Genomic DNA, 17,554 nt, shown 5'->3' with positions numbered 1-17,554 from the left:
TACTTCCCTTTATAAGTCTCTGCACACGTCTTAGAGACCAATGTCTGACTGCATGCACCCGGCAGGAGGTGGAAAGCCTGTAGCCTCTTCTTTGATGCTCTGGTTTTCCGTCTGCTCTGTGCCTGTGTGGTGTTCTGTTCTAGCAGAGTCATTTTCAACTAAGACCTTTGAGTTCAGTCTTTTCTTTTTTTTTTTTCCTGTGGCGGGGATTGAACTCGGGGCCTTGAGCCTGCTAGGCAAGTGCTCCACTGCTGAGTTACACCCCCAGTCCCATTAAGACCTTGAAGATTTGATTTGGATGGCTGGTGTGCAGTGTGTTCGGTCCTGGCAGGTAGTCCGTCTCAGTCCTGAGAGGCCGCTGCTCAGAGACTCCAGAAGATAAAGGAAAGCTTGAGTCCTCATGAGCAGGAGGAGCATGGGCTGGCCAGGTGGGGCCTGCCGTTCCTGAGGTCTAAGTCACAAGTCACCTGAGGGGGCAGGATAGGAGATCGGAGGAGGGTCCTGGCTCCCAGGATTATAAGTCATGGTGGGAAGTATCACCCTCAGTGCCTGCCATTGGCTTTGGGAGAGAGATACACAGGGACACAGAGCGTCATTTGGCTCTCAAGCGCCCTGTGCTCTGAGCACAGAGCCACAGGGGTCCTCCAGCGCCCATGGTATGTTCCTAGTTAAGAGTCTTGGGCGTCCTCTGTTGTCCTTTGTCAGCCGCAGGGGCTAGTGGGTTATTTACAGGGCTGCAATAGCAGTGACTGTTGGGGATTTCATTTGAAAGCTCCATGAAATGCCACCTCTTTCTGCGGGATCGACTTCAGCATGCCACTGCTTATGAAGCCGTTGCCTTTTGTTAGCAGCCCGCTGTGGGATGTGCTTTCTATCCGTTCTGTGTGAGAACGTGGTCTCCTGATAGACACTGAGAGCGGGATTGATGACTCCAGAGAGACTCTGAGGTTTCATCTGCTGAAATGAACCCAAGCTGTTTTCTGCTGCGTTCTCACTTCCCTGCCTTGTCTTTCCTCCCCAGGCAGCGTCGTCAGCCCTGAGCAGCCTGGGCCACGTGTACACGGCCATCGGGGACTATCCCAATGCTCTGGCCAGCCACAAACAGTGCGTCCTTCTCGCCAAGCAGTCCAAAGATGACCTTTCTGAAGCCCGAGAACTCGGGAACATGGGTGCCGTGTACATCGCCATGGGCGACTTTGAGAATGCTGTGCAGTGCCACGAACAGCACCTGCGGATAGCCAAGGACCTGGGGAGCAAGCGCGAGGAGGCTCGTGCCTACAGCAACCTGGGCAGCGCCTACCACTACCGGAGGAACTTTGACAAGGCCATGTCCTACCACAACTGTGTGCTGGAGCTGGCGCAGGAGCTGATGGAGAAGCCCATTGAGATGCGAGCCTACGCCGGCTTGGGCCACGCAGCCAGGTGCATGCAGGACCTGGAGAGGGCAAAACAGTACCATGAGCAGCAGCTAGGTATCGCAGAGGACCTCAAGGACCGGGCGGCGGAGGGCCGAGCATCCTCCAATCTGGGTAAGGGCCTGCCAGTGTGACCCCAGGCCAGCAGCCTAGGCTGCAAATGGCTGGAGTAACCACCATCCTTTTCAGGAGCTTGTTGTGGTTTTGCTCAAAAGAATTGATTGTGTATCTTTCCTTCAGGCGTACCCCCTGAGCCTGGCTACTGTAAAACACACTGTCTCTTCTGTGCCCTGAGAACTAAAGCCCTGCAGTGAAAGGAAACACACACACACACACACACACACACACACACACACACAGACACAAAGACACACAGACACATGCCATCCAGAGAGCAGAGCACCTCTGTAGCAGAGAGAGATGCATGGGGATGACAGACAGTTGTGAGAGATTCAAGTGCCTGAGGAAAATACAACAGGGACGACTTTAGTTGGTGAATTAGTCCACAGTGTCTCTTTCCCCTCATAATTACGTGTACTCAAAAATAATGTTGATAGTCTTTATGAATGCAAAGTCGTTTTGTGGAAGACCTGCAATGAAGACGTGCCTACATTTGGTTTGGAATTCAGTTGCTGTCAGGACATTTTAATGTGAGGGCTGGTGACAGGCTCCTTTGTGATGTCTGTGACATGAGAGACACTTGTGTTTGGAAGTGTAGGTTGAGTTCATTGCTGAGCTAGCCTTCTGGCCATTTGTGAGTTCTTGAGGGCTAGGTAGGAGGAGGGGTAAGAAGATGTGACCACAGTGGTACCTGCATAAGCTTCAGATGCCACAGGCAGCATCCCCATCTCCACCAACTCCATGTTAGCATGTCCCTGCCCTTCCCTCCGCCTTGGCTGCTTCTAACAGTATTCTTTGTAAAAACTCAAGCTGTGGCGTGTGCCGTAAAGGGCTGCAGGTTCTCAGGTGGCACTGAAGAGGCTCTGGAGACCAGAGCGAGAATATAGGCTTGCAGAAGGACACATTGTCATCATCTGCTGAGTCCACACCTGAGAACTGTACCCTTGAGTCACACACACACACACACACACACACACACACACACACACACATTCCTGTGTTTTCATTGGGGCTGTCTGTATTCATAGTTACCTTTCCTTCGGGCCCCGGGTTTGTCATGTCTGGGAAAGTCTGACAAGAACCGAAGTGACAAGTTCCTGGCTGACTGTGTTCATTCTATCAGTGATCAGTGTCTACTGACTCCTTACTGCATGATTAGTCCTGTGTAATTTATTTGAGGGGTGTCGGCACCCCAAAAGCTTTGTGCATTTGAAGAGCTAATAATATATTTGGAAAACAATGTTCACACAGAGCATCAGGGCTCGTCTACTTGCCCTTGTGGCTGAGCCATGCACACAGAGCATCAGGGCTCGTCTACTTGCCCTTGTGGCTGAGCCATGCACACAGAGCATCAGGGCTCGTCTACTTGCCCTTGTGGCTGAGCCTCTTTTCATATCTTATAGTAGTTTACATATTACACCATGCATTCTCACCTGCCCCTAAAAGGCCACAGAGTGATATGTTGCCATGAAATTCCTAGGAAGGAGAGCCTGCGGGTAGGACACCCTGGGAAGCCTATCACAAAGTACCCCTTCCTCATACATAGTTTTCTAGATCATTCTAGTTGGAGATTTACCAATATTTAAAAGGCGCACTCTGCTCTTGTGAATCCTTTGACTGTGTATGTTTGCTATTCCATTTGTTTCTGCTTGCGTCGTGTATAATATTCCTCTCCCCCTCACCTGAGTCCTTGCTTTGGCTACCCAAGCTCAGACCACTTAGACCACTGGCTACACCCCTTCTTGTCCGTGCAGTCACGTAAAGGTCTTACATTACCCGTGAACAGTGCTCTGTCTACCACATGTTTTCTATATTGTTTCCACTTTCATTGAACTGGAAAAAATTTAAGATGATTTGATTGTTCTCTGGTCCATTTGTTTAATTTTAAACTCTTTGGGGTAGAGCTCCACGGCTAATCGTCTGTCAAGTGTGCATGAGGCCCATGTTTCAATTCCTAGCACTAGATAGAAAAAAATCAATAATCAAAGCACTGGGCTGGGGGTGTGGCTCGGCGGGTAAGTGCCTGCTGACAAGCATGGATGTGGTCATGCAAGCCTGTCGCCCTGGAGCTAGGACGGGTGTGCAGAGAGCAGATCCTGGGGGCTTGGTGGCTTTCTAGTCCTACTCATGAACGACTGACATGGGGGTGGGAGGGGTTCTGACGGACGCCTGGATTGGTCTCTGAACCCCCAGTGGGCCACATGAGATGGCAGGAGACTTGGTGCTTTCTTGTGTCTGTGATGTGCATGCATGTGTGTGGATGCACATGTGTGTAGAGTCCAGAGGTTGACACTGGGTGTTTTCAATTGCTGTTTTACAGGTAGAGGCAGGCTCTCTCACTGAACCCAAGCTCACTGATCTGATCTGGTTCCTCTAGCTGGTCTGCCAGCCTGCCCTAAGGCTCCACTGCCTCTGCCTCTGTGCACTGGGGATCCACACTCCAGCCCTCACATACTCGTTCCTTAAACTTTTGCCCACCAATCCATCTCCTTGGCCCTGACTTGGCAAATTTTGATATATTTTGACAAAAATTTTCAAACCTATGTCTAGAGGAAGAAGGTGAAAAACAGGAAGAGAACCGTGGTCCAGATCTCCTGATACAAAGCAGAATGAATGGGTCAAAATATAAAATATCTGAAAAAATAACTAAAAATTGCTTACATTTGATGGAATGTTAGATAAAACGATACTTGCACACACATCCATGCATACATACATACATACATACATACATACATAATACATACATACATACAAGAGAGATAATCTGATAGATGCAGATTCAAAAACTGGAAGAAAGAAATTTGAGAGTAAGCCGTATCTGATCTATTATAATCCAGATGCTTCAACCAGCCTTGTAGGAAATCTCAGAAGCAGTCAGGGAAATAAAACGGTGTTTCCACAGAGTCTTTATCAGAAACAAAGGAGGTCAAAAACACTGGGGAGACATTTGACAGGGTTGTGGAGTTAAAATCTTGGCTGGTCCTGAACTCATTACATAGACCAGGCTAGCCTCAAACACATAGTGTTCCACCTGCTCTGTCTCCACCTCCCAGATGCTGGGATTCAAACTGTGCTAAAAGAAATAGTAAAATCCCCTTTAACCCAGAACGCCATATCCAGCAAAACTATGCCTTAAACAAACAGAGAAGAACAGCGAGAGAATTAAACAAATGAAAAGGAATGGAGGTAAATGCAGTGTACTTCAGGTGAACCACTGAGAAGAGCTCGTCACTGGCGGAGAACCGTAAGAAAATATTGCATAAAGTCTTTCGGACAGACGGAAAATGATTCCATATGGAGGCTGGGGTATTTAGGAGAGCGAGTGCCAGGAACGGTAAATACATGGATAAACAAGACACTGTTTTCCTCTCAAGTAATTAAGGTGGCTGTTTAAAACAAAAATATAACGCAGTGTTTAAAAATAATGCAGGCACAGTAACAGTGCGGCAGCTGAGCAAGGAATACAGCAGGTGGGAGCAGATGCATCTGCGGGACTGCCAGGTATACTCAGAGCTCATGGGCAACGCAGACTCCAAACTATGAAGAACACTTGAAGCCTTCAGAGGAACTCCCAAGAAAAACACTGCAAAAAAGGCAGAGCTACCAAGCAAGCAAGCAGAGGGGACAAAGCAGGGAGTGAGGTTTAAAGGAGACAGAGAAGCACCACAGGAGGGCAGCCCGAGGCTGAATGTGGTATTAAATATTAAAAGCAGCCACAAAAAAGGGCTGGAGAGAGGGCTCACTGGTTAAGCGTACCAGCTGCTCCTGCAGAGGACTTGGGTTCAATTCCCAGCACCCACATGGTGGCTCACAATCTGAAACTCCAGTTCTGGGGGACCAGACACCCTCTTCTGGCTTTCATAGGTACCAGGCACACACATAGTTCACAGACACACATACAGGCAAAACACTCACGTGTATGAAATAAAACAATTTTAAAAGAATAAAAACAGAAAAAAATCATTGCTTAATTCTGTGTCATTTGTACTTAACACATTAAATTAAATAAATAAATAAATAAATAAATAAATTGGAACCACCGAAATACCAAAGGAAGGTAGGGGTGGGCATATTAGTATCAGATATGGAGACTTTAAGAGAGTCGTGTATCATCTGTGATAAAAAGAAAAAAAAAAAGAGCCAAAGGAGAATTAGTGTCCATGGAAACCAGTTTGTGTCTGTCTCATCAGCTCACAGGGAAGCTGCAAACTGGAGACCTGCCCTGGGTGGTCACTCACATTACCACAGCCAGTGTGCACTCATTATATCAAAGTAAGCAAGGCAACTCAAGAGGGAGGGATGTTTTATGTTAAGTAAAGTGTAGATTATTTCCCTTTATAATTAAATGATTTGCTGGCAGGTGTGGGGTCGGGACTTGACAGGCCGTGAGTGAGTGTTAGCCTGCGGGGGAGCTTCAGAATACAGTGTCACAGAATTGAAGAAGAAACAAACACATCCACAGCGACAGCAGAGGTTTCTTCAAAGTGGGCATGCCTAACAGTTGATAAGCATACATATTTAAAAACCTCAAAAGACAGAGGTGATCTGAACAGCAATGCCAGCTGCTTGGCCCCGTGACATCAGAGTGTCACGTGTGTGGGAGCTCTGTAGCCTCTGACCACAGGAAGATGAGGCCAAAATTCAGTAACAGGACAGTGAGTGGGAAACTCTCCAGATTTTAAAATTGTATGTTATCTGGTCCACGCACCTGTGTGTAGGTGGATGCTTCCCTGTCTGTGCCCACGTGAAACCAGAGGAGACTAGCGATATCCTGCTCTGTCACTCCTTGCCTTGTTGACTTAAGACAGGGTCTCTCCCTGAATCTAGAACCTGCCTTTCCGAGCCTGCCTGGTGACGGCCATATTCATAATGGTGATTGTGGAGGAAGACGTCAATTAAGCTCTGCTCACGGGGCAGAGGTCAGCTGAGCTCCCAGCACCGACCTGTCCTTTTCTCCCCACTGGGTCAGTGGACAGCACCAGCTCTCCTGAGTGATAGCAAATGTCGGTAGCTCTCAGAGTTAACAGCCAGCAAGGCTCATCAGCCGTGGTGTCCACTTGTTACTGATCCTTGCTCGTAAAGCTGCATCTGGCCATGTGCATGGGGGACCACAGTTTCTAGCCCCCAAGATTAATCACTCGGGCAACAGAGCCACGATGCTCCCACGGGCAAGCATCCCAACCGTGCCCAGAGACCTACACCCTCTCTTGGGCGAACCCAGTTGTTTCCTGCAGAACTGAACTTTAAGATACGTATAGAATTTTCATGTGGCTCTTTTCTTTAACGTTCCAGGTTTCAGCAGTAAGAAATTCGGAGTTCATCTGTGCTGCGTATTTTTCTGTTTACATAGCCGAGTCTAGATACGGGCTGTGCTTTTAAAGCCTTGACAGCTAAATCCATGTGAGTCATCTTGGGGTTAGACCCTATTGACTGCTTTTCTTCTCCTTCTTCAGTTTGGTGGATGTCCTCATACCGTGAGATTTAAAGTGTATAATTCACTGGTTTTAGTGAAGCCGTGGCTGTCAGTGGATTGCCTGTCATTTTTAGCACCAGCACACTCTATGCAGTGACTAACACAGGAGTATATCACATGGTAGGGAGATCTGCGGAAGAGCTGCCTTCTGACATATCCATCTTGATAACTCAGGTGTGGTGGCGCTGCTTCTCCCAGGCAGCTGACTCCCAAGCAGTCAGCCTCTCCTATTGGTCGGTGCCGGGAGAAGCCTTTCTTTGCAGCTTTTATATTCAGAAGCTGTCATAGTTAGGTATTCTCCTGCTGTGATAAACACCACGACCAAATGAAACTTAGGGAGGAAAGGGTTTATCCCATCTTGTAGCCTGTGGTCCATCACCCAGAGAAGTCAGGGCAGGAACGCAGAGACAGGAGCTGAAGCAGAGGCCATGGGGGAGCACTGCTCGCTGGCTCGCTCCTGCTCACCAGCACTCAGCACTTTCTGCTATGTCCTCCAGTGTCTCCCCGCCCCAGTGTGGTTATCTGCAAAGGCTGATCTGAGAGGAAGAGCTGCTACCCCGCTGCTGGAAGCCCCCACTCATTTTTAACCTCCACAGTTTGACTTTTCCCCTTTCCCCTCCCTGGGGATCGACAGTGGTCTCCTCAGGTAGAGCAGGGAGGCCATCTGAGGTTCCGATTTGGCTCACACTGCAGCCAGTGAAGTCCGCAAACCCTGTTCTGTGCAGGATGCTGTCCTTCCTTCTTGACTGTTCTTTGTGTGGATGTTTAAAGAAGATTTTTTTTTTTAAGTTGCAACAGTGAGGTATACATCTGTGGAAAGAGTTCTCACAAAATTGAATAAAATAGGAAAAAGGACCTTGCCCCCTCGTGTGACATATCTGCCCCCACACCCAGCGTTAGCTCCTGTTAGTGTCTTGGCAGAACCTTCCAGACTCTTTACCACATGCACAGACACAGACATCTGTGGATGCAGGCTTGGCAGCTGTCCCATGTGTGGAGTGGTGTCACGTCAGTTTCCCCCTGGCTTCCTTCTCTCAGCTTCTCTCCCCAGTCTCTCCATCTCTGTGTCATGGCGGCTTCCTTCCCTCCAGGTGGGGTTCTTGTCTCATTTCTGACCTTTCTCTGTTTCTGTTTATCACCCCTAACCTTTGACCTTTGACTCCTGATTTCTAAACGCTGCTTTCAACTCTCTTCTTTCTCACCTTCCCGCTGTTTCCTGTGTCAGGATGCCTAGTGCCTCTCATCCCACACAGATGTTCAGTATCACCGAATCCACTTTGGCTTTCCAACAGTGGCCATTTGGGCTTTGCTGAGCTGCTGGTGACAGCACCCCTTACAGCCATGTATATCGGCACCCGAGGCTGATGTCACCAAGTGCTGTGAGCCTGAGTTCCCTCACAGATCTGTGTTTGTGCTAAGACACTGAATTCTGTTCCACTGGGCCAAAGGCAAGTCCGTCTGGCAGTGGCCTGGAAAATATGTTTCTTTGCTTTTCCCTCCTCCTGTTGGCCACCCTCACGTCTGTCTACAGGGCACTAGCCATTACAGTGTCTGACTGACTCTGAAACCACGTTGTCCTCCGTCCTGCCCCAGACCAACAGCTTCCTTTAGAAGGGACAGCTGAGCTCCTGTCAGGCCTGCCTAGTAGATCAGAGTGAGCCCTCCTGCCATAGAAGGTGACTGTGACACTTTCTAGGGAAGGACTGTGGGAGACACTGACCAGCCTACCACACTGTCCTGACTTAGCATACCAATATCAGTCCCTGTCCTCCTTCCTCTGCTTCAGCTGACTGTCAATCTAAGCTGCTGAAGGAGTTATTCTCTTAAAGGTTCTCGGCCTTTGCCTCTTCCCAGTGGCCCAGTGTGTTGCAAGAACCCAGCAGCTGAGCTCTTCCTCCATGCCCGTCATCCATGCTCCCTCCACCCCCTACATTGGTATTGGGCTCATTTTAAAGCACCGCTTGTCGGCTGCGGTTCCTGTGTCCACACAAAGGTCAGTCACCACAGTCTTCTGTCTGTTCCTGCCACCCCTGAGCGCGGTACCTACGATACCTACGATGGCCCTTCGGACCTCGGCGTTTCCCACCATGGCCATGCTTTCCTGACTCTTTAAGTTCTCCTTCCAGCTCTTCCCCCCGCCCCGTCTCTCTCTCTCTCCATGTCTGCAATTCACCCACCACTTCCACGCAACCACAGATTCCAATCACTGAGTGTGTCCACTCTTTATAGTCAGATCCTGCCTTTGTGTGAACCCCAGTACTATTGAGAGACCTGTCTCCTGCTCTGTCCTGTTCAGTTGTGATCACTGTTACGTGTGGAGTCACACAGTCACTTCCGAGGCATTACAGTGCACGGGCTGGAGGCGCAGTCTTGTCCTTGTGGATAGATGCCTTTGGATAGAAACTAAAGAAGGGAGAGGGTTGTGCAGAGCTCTTGTGAGCTCACTTTTCTGCCCCACCCCCATAGTGACTTCTCCCACTTTAAGGACCACTGGTGAACAGGATGACCAACAGGTGTCAGGGTGACAGAGAGAGGATGAGAACAAAGGGTAGTCAGGGAGACTGAGTCAGGGATGGGGGTGGGGTGGAGACCAGGTGGAGTTCAGAGAGAAGAGAGCTTCAGGATGTGATGGGTGTAATGTTTATATCAAGGAAGCTGGGGACCATGAGCCTGGCTCACTGAGATCTTCCATCGCAGCTGTGGTGTCTGTGAGGGATGCCGCAGAGCTGATGGAGAGATGCACTAATATCTGTCACCCGCTGTTTCTCACTTGAAGGAGCCAGTTGTGGCCCTTGGGATTGTTGTAAGCAGCCGAGCAGCCCGGACACTGAGTAACCTCATCCTGTGAATCAGGGCTGATGGAAACCTCTTCAGGCTTTAAGCTCTGAACAGCTGTACTCACAGGACAATGTTTCTGTCACCTGGAGGGGCTGGGTAGCTCTCATTTAGGCTCTTTGACATCAAACCTCTGGCGTGCTGTGGGACAGGCTGCTCGAGTGATGTCCCAATTAATGTCCTCCCGCTCCAGTTGACACGGGAGTTCTCACTGACTGGGAAGCCAGGCGGAGCTGCCTCGCACCGGGATAGAGTATAGCCAGGAAAGAAGGGAAACAGTGACTGTACCCATCCTCACCCTCGCCCACCCCCACCCTCATATCCATCCCTTCTCCATCTCTGTCATGAAAGTGACAACTTAATTTACTTCACTCTGGCATAGATGCAAAGTTGGACCATTCTGGAAGCTACTGACCACACGTCAGGTTCGGCCTGCCTGTCAACAGTATTGGGTCTGAAGGGAGAGACAGAAAGTGTGTTCCAGCAAGACCGGAGTTCTCTCAGCCATCCAGTAATCCGTCTGGAAAATAATTCTCCTTTCTTATTTAAAGACATCTTTTGTCTAGGCAGTAACTTATTTGGAAGTCAAAGGGCTCTAAGACTAGTTAATCTGTGCTATGTTCCCCAAGTCCCGCTAAGCATCAGGTACAGAGTGGGTCCTGCCCTCTTCTAGTAAGTGAAAACAGTCAGTGTGGTTCTCCCTGGGAGCCTTTGGCATTACTTCAGGTGGGTACAGAGCCGCTCTAGGCCACACACTTCCTTCGTCTTTCTTAGCCCTTCCTACAGACAGGGCTTTGAGGACAGAAATGGTGAAAATTATGTTGCCTTTTAATTCCTTTGTTGAAAGGACAGCATCCTCAGCCTGGTGTTCATAATCCTTTCTGTGAGTTGTGTCAGCAAGTGTGGGGTGTGTGTTGCTCCTCATCCAATGACGGCAACCAAAAGCTAGCGACCAAAACTGTGTCTGTCTTCTGTGCTGATTCTGGAGTCTAAGAAAAGTTACTTAAAGCTTCTAAAGAAAACTAAATCTGGGCAGACTGAACCAGAAGAGTCTGAATTCACGCTGTGACATACTGTCTGCACGCCACACACACACACACCACACACCTTAGTGACACGCCATTCATGCACACTCCACACCTGAGTATCTGTGACTGCTGAGTAGATTCATGAAGGAAATAATCACCGTGAACATGTGCAACCAGGAATTCTGGAGGCTCTTATAGCAAATTACTTTGTAGGAAAACTGTTGCTAATTATCATCCTCTTCCATGCTTTTTACATTTCAATTTGTATGTTGGATTCTTGTCAAGAGGAGCGAGGTCTGGCTATATAGGTGTGTCTACAGCCAGTAATGAATCTAGATCTGTTGAGTGTTTTTCTCTGTAAATCCTCAGAATGACACGTAGGCCCGTATTCAAAGCTTGTCTCCTGTCACAGCCTGTGAGACCTCACTGGAAGTTCTTGGCGTGGTAGGGTGGACTCACACTTATGTCTCATAGAACTTTTTGTCACTTACAACTATCCTAGGAGTAAGGAGCTTTGTGACTCTGCTAAGGTCACAGGACAAGAGTCAGGATCGGTTAAGAGTCTGGGTCTCAGACCTCATCTGTCAGACTTTCCATCCCAACAGGAACATCGCCGGTTATAGGTTGCAGCCATAGGGCACACGCGGCACACACCAGCCTAAAGATCAGTGAGCTAGGTTATAGACCAGCCTGGACCAATGCAACAACCCTGCTCTGTCCAGCTCCAAGGCAGCAAGCCTTCCTCAGGACCAAAGCCATTGTAGATGTCTCCTGCCCTAGAGAAGGGGCTCAGGATGTCCTATGTGGGCCAGGCCTTTCAGAGAATCCATCAATCCTCACTGTAACACTATGTGAGCATAGAGAAGCTGCTAGCCAGCCAGAATCAGGTCACAGAGGTGCAGATAGCTCTGTACTGTGAGGGAGCCACCACCACCACCCTCTGTGCAGAGCCTGTTAGGTGAGAAGAGACCAGACTGGATAGATTACCCAAGCCTGGTGTGGGAAACCACCACACACCTCTGGTTTTCACCTGAAGATGGAATGAAAAATATAAAAGAACTAATACCTCCCAGGCTCTTAGACAGATTTTTTTTCCCCCAGACATCAAGAGAAAGAACAAGACAGCCCCTTCCCTGTTAAAAGGAGAAATAAGATACAGAGATCTCTAAAGCAGAGTCTTCTGATGGTGTACCAGAGGACTTAAGGAGAACGATTTAATTCCAAAACATGCAGCAGGCTTTACCCCACACCTATCAGTGCCTGATAGATACTAATAAAATTCTCTTGCTCCTTTGGGTCAAGATCTGTCCCTCTGCTTGCCCAGACATTGCTACTTGAAAGATGCAGCGCCATGCTAGCAGATACAGTGTTTGTAACAGCAGCAGAGGTGGGTGGGGCAGTGTGTGTCCTGGTCAGAGTGTGCTCTGGACCTGCAGGACACTGCACAAACTGCTGTTGGAATAATGGATAGGCATGCCTGCTGCCAGGTCCCAGAGTGGTGTCTCCAGCAGGCAGAGCCTAGCAGTAAATTAGCTTATGCTTCAGCCTGGCAGTTGGCACTTGGTTCATTTGTAGATGCTAATTGTAATCTGATGTTATCAGCAGCAGGTAATTGAAATGGGCTTGATGAATTACTTAATTTCTTTTAATAGCTGAGTCCTCAAGAACTGAATAAAGAAGATAAGGTGATGGGGAGGAAAACACAACAGCTCCGTCTTTCTAATTAGTGCTTGGAGGTTTCCCTCTTCTTTACACAAATGGTTATGAGCATGTGAGGCTGGGTGAGGCTGTGACTCAGAAGCCCCCCATGGGGGCATTTCCCATCAGGCAGCTCTGTCCTGAGCATTGAGAACTCTTCAGCTGGGACTTGAGAAAGGAGCCCCAGAGGGACCACAGAGGGCATTGATTTCTGAGCGAAACTTTGTTTCTCAGACTCTGGTGAGAGGCTCTGCCCCTGGTGGCCCTGCACTTCCTGTCAGCCCTCCCCCCTCGTGTGGCCCTTTTCTGAGCACCTGCTGCCTGGAAGCAGCCTGTGGGCTGGAGTTCTGCAGGTGTGACCACTCAGGCTCCTGCTGCCCTGACCTGGCACCTGCACCTCCCACTTCTGGCCGTCTCTGAGCATCTGCAGCAACGCCGGTGTAGCCAGCCTTGGCTTGGCCAACAGTGGCAAAGGCACATGTGGCCATGGGGCCTGCTGTTCTGAGCTCTGCCTGCTGGGCCTATGACTGCCCAGTGCTCGGGCGAGACTGGAGGGCTTTCTTCCAGAGTGTTGTGACTCTGTTTTTGGATCTCAGGTTCAAAACCCAACAGTTTGGGGTGACTTTAGAAGAGTTTGCTCTTGACTGGTTCCTTTCTTTCTTTCTTTTTGAGAATATTGAAATAACAGCATCAAGATGGAGCATTTTCATAGATGTTTGGAGGTGATCTAGTGAGTTATTATTGTACTTGGACTTCCCCTAAGGGTCTCCTGACGTAGCCCTGTGAGGACAGCTATAGTTAGAGGAGAGACTCCAGGGTTCTCAGCCGTGGTGTGACTGCAGATACCCTTTGAGTAAAAACATACCAATGCCCCTAACGATGTTTTATTTCTTTTTAAAAGTCATTTTGCATGACTTTGTTTTGGGTGTGTGCATGGCCCACATGTGAGGTCAGAGGAGAGCTTGTGGGATTCTGTTCTCTCCTTCTGCTATGTGGATTGCAGGGACCGAGCAAGCTCAATCATCAGGTGAGGGAGCTGGAGCCTTTGCCCACCGAGCTACCTCGCCACCTTCTCTCATCTGAGCTGCCCTGATGTAAAATTTGTTGGACCATATCTTGTATGTAGGATCTTATATCTTTCTGATTATATCTAATACTTTCCTTTCTTGTTTTCTTTATTTAGCCGTTTGTTTATAAATATCAGTTATATATATTTATGTTGTAAAAATCATATTTGAGCTGTGTATATTGTAGAAGATTAATAGCACCTCACCTACTTTTGCGATAAGAGCAGTCAAAATCTAGTATCTTACAGCCTTGACATACACAGCACATAATTATTAACTACGGCTACCATGGTGTGCAGTATAACGTTAGAACTTCCTCCTGTCTAATGAAACGTGTCTTGCGTTGACCAACACCTCCTCTTTGCCCACCTCCAGCCTCTGACCCATCATTCTCCCCTCAGCTCCCGTGAGTCCAGCTTCACCAGCGTCTACACATTGGAGATGCATATAACATTTATCTTCTGGACTCGGGGAATTGTACGGACCACAACTCTGGGTTCATCTGTGTCGTCTCAAATGACTGGATCTCTTCTTCTCTGAGGCTTTGCAGTTTCCCAGTGTTTATCTAGACCAGTTGCCTTTATCCATCCTCTGATGGACACAGGTGCTTGCACATGTTGGCCATCACACACAACGCTGAGGTAGATAAGAGCACAAAGAGGGAGGGTCTTGGACACACCGAGCCCCCTTGCGTTTGTAGGTTTTGTGTCCACACACCAACTTCCCAAACCCAGATCTAACTTCTGATTAAGTTACCAATCAGCCTCTTCCCGCTGCACACCTCTAATCTAGCCTGGCCTGAGAGCGGTATCAGATTGCCCACGGCGTAGCCCAGAGATCACAGAAGCCATCCTGGGATCCCCACCTCCTTCCCTCCCAGCCCAGATGCAGCAGTTCCCCTCCCAAAGCCAGTTTGAATGTGGGCTCCAGCATCACGGGCTCAGCGGTGCCTGCCTGGGTCCGCTGCAAGAGCTTCTCCTCACTAGTCCCTCAACTACTCTTTCAGACCATGTTGCACATGGTTGCCATGGCAACTCTGTAGAAACTCCCCACTGTTCAATTTCATCATATCTACGCTCAGAACCCTGTTCTGGGTCCCCGCTGCCCTCGGGAGGGAAGCCAAAGTCCTTTACCTGCCGTTTCCATTTCTCCAGCAGCCCTCAGCATCCCAGAGCACCTCTCAAATGTCATCCAAGTGTGGGACAGACAGACATCTAAATTCAGCTATTTCACAGAGTGCTCTTCAGCTATCGGAGGGATGAGCACTGACCCGTCTCTTTTCTAAGGTGCCAGCCTCAGTTGCCCTACTGAGTTTATTTCTTGACACTCATTCAAACCCAATTCAGTGTCCCCAAGCCTCTGGCATTCCTCACACCACATTCGTCTTCCTCCCCAGATACCATCCTTCCTTGTGGAGCTTAAAGCCGTCCTTATTCTTTTATTTCCCTGAAGCCAGAAAAACTGCCTAGAATCGTCTGTGTTCACCTGCACCTGTCGGACATTGTGTGCATGGTCCTCACAAAGTGTTATAGTTCACTACTGGCTCCACCGTGCATTCTGAGGCCTGTGGTGCGTGTCTTAAGCTTTTTGGTGTCCTCTTAGCTGCTGCTAATGCCTGGCCCCAAATGATGAGTGTGTCCGATAGTTTTCCCGCTGTGCCCATCACAGAATACCACAGATAATGTAAGTTATAAACCATCCAAGATGGCAGGTAAAGGTGGCTCATCATGGTGGAGACTGGGAAGTCTAAAATCAAAGGGATGAATCTGACGAGGGCCTCCCTGGCTGTGTCCTGAGATGGCGAGGCCAGACGGATGGACCAATGAAGAGAGAGCACACCCTGCAGCCAGCCTCCTCACCACCCCTTCATGAGCTAATCTGTTCGGAGGCCTCATCCCTCAGGCCTTTACTTCGAAAATAAACTTCAGTGTGTGCTTACAGAGGACTGCAGAGCCACAGCAGTGTCTGTCTGTCTTAACAGGGCAGAGGTGACGGGAGCCAAGCATGCTGGGAAGCGCCGGGCATTAACCAATCCCAATCACACACTTCCGGGAGCTAAGCATGCTGGGAAATGCCATGCATTAACCAATCCCACTCACACACTTCCTTTCCCTCTCTGCTCACTGAGCTCAAGCCTGTGTCTCATTCTCCAGCTCGGGTTCTGTCCTGCTGTAGATCCCAGATCCTAAAAGGCTGTGCAATGGCAACAGTCCTGAGACACTCTGTCATGAACCTTGACATTGCCTTCAGTGTAAACATCCCCACACTCCTTCCAACTATAAAAGGCTCCAATGCCACTATTTGCCTCGTGGTAAGAGAATGTATACGAAGCTGACCTTGGTTCCTAAATTTTTGCCAAGTTTTAAATTATATATGTATGCGCGTCTGCATGGGGTGTATGCAGGTGGGTATAGGTGCCCCTAAGGTCAGAGATGTCAGGTTCCCTGGAGCCGGAGTTACAGGAGGTTATGGGGAAACGTGGGGCTTCTTCAAGAACAGAACTCAGTCTTAACACTGGAACCATCTCTCTAGCCCAAACTTTTTCTTTACTTCAACTTTTTTATTTGTGCATATGCTGTATTGTGTTGAGAGTGTGCAGTGCATGTGATACATCGTGTGGTATATCATAAATATGTAGTATATCATGTGTTGCATGCGTGTGGTATATTACTTGGTGTAGGAACAGTATGTGAGCATATGTTCAGGTGTGCTTGTCCAAACACACATGTCAGGTGTCCTGCCCATCTTATTTCTTTGAGATGGGGTCTAATTGAGCCTGGAGGGAGACCATTGGCCAGCGAGCTCTTGTAATTCGCGCTCTCTCTCCCTCTCCCCCACCCTCTGTCTCTCTCACAGTGTGGGCTCACAGGTGTGTGCAGCCATGATGATTTTTTTTTTCTCATGGCGTCTGGGGATTTGCAATCAGGTCCTCGGGCTTGCACAAAAAGTGCCCTTACCCACCAAACTATCTACCAACCTAAAACCTTTGAAATGAACTAGAAATACGATGAGCTTGGGAAATAGTCAAGCATCAGGCATCAACTGGATCTTATCATAGCATTTTAATTTTATCCCTTCAGTTAGTGGTGCTAAATTAAGCAGATTCTTCTCCTCCCTCTACACAGTCCCTTGCCCTGCAGCTGTATAAGGCAGTCTGATTAGCAAGGTAACTAAATAATATATTAACCTTTAGGATCTTGATCCAAGAAGTTCTCAAAGCGTGGATACAATGGGCCCTTTGTGCAAGTTTGAAGAGTGGTAATATTTATGACTTTGGACAAGAAAATCACTAGGATAGCACACTGCTCCTCCTTTTAAGTATGTGAACTTAATGGTCTGTTCTCTCCCGTGTTTAACATCCAGCCTTAGGAAACCAACGCCGACTCTGCCTTTTGAGGTATTCAAACAACAGGCCCCACAAAGGAAGAATGAAAAGGCCTTTATGTAAGCTCCATACACCTCTGAAGTGGCTCCGAGTAAAGAAATGACACTCACTGAGTGCCGGGGTGGGGGGTGGGGGGGGTGCAGCTTCTTACAGTGCTCACCATCGCGTTTAAAACGCGGGCTTGTTACCATTAGAAACAGGAGCCTCAAAGACCAGGAAGGGGAAGTCATCGGGGTCCCATAGTGAGCGAGCTGGGGAAGAGCTGCGGCTGTCTAAAGCCAGAGCTGGAGCTCTTTGTGCTGCTACCGAGCCTCCCTAAAGAAACAGCTAAGTTCTTAAGAAAGCTCAACTGGCAGGCCTAAGGAATGGGGACAGTGCGACACAGCCGCTAGGAACCCCAGAAAGGGAGCACGGTTCTGTGGCACGGCTTCCTGTGGTCCTCGCTGTCATCTCCACCTCACTGGAGGTGTGTCTGCACACCCACCAGGAAATCCTGCCCATCCTCATAGTGCAACCATCACACACACACA

At 48.8% G+C, this 17,554-nt stretch overlaps 1 protein-coding gene across 1 annotated transcript in view; it reads left to right on the top strand.

Moving 5' to 3' along the window:
• Positions 1–17,554, top strand: part of LOC114629401 (tetratricopeptide repeat protein 28-like) — a 249,740-nt gene that overhangs the window by 204,688 nt on the left and 27,498 nt on the right. Inside the window, exon 5 of the mRNA XM_028777413.1 lies at positions 1,022–1,529. Within this exon, the coding sequence (XP_028633246.1) occupies positions 1,022–1,529 (508 nt within the window). The remainder of the gene's footprint in view (positions 1–1,021; positions 1,530–17,554) is intronic.

This window comes from Grammomys surdaster, unplaced genomic scaffold (genome assembly GCF_004785775.1).
Source record: "Grammomys surdaster isolate TR1022 unplaced genomic scaffold, NIH_TR_1.0 309, whole genome shotgun sequence".
Lineage (NCBI taxonomy): Eukaryota > Metazoa > Chordata > Mammalia > Rodentia > Muridae > Grammomys > Grammomys surdaster.
The sequence above is the reverse complement of the archived record's forward strand: the minus strand, read 5'-3'. Positions and strand labels throughout refer to the sequence as shown.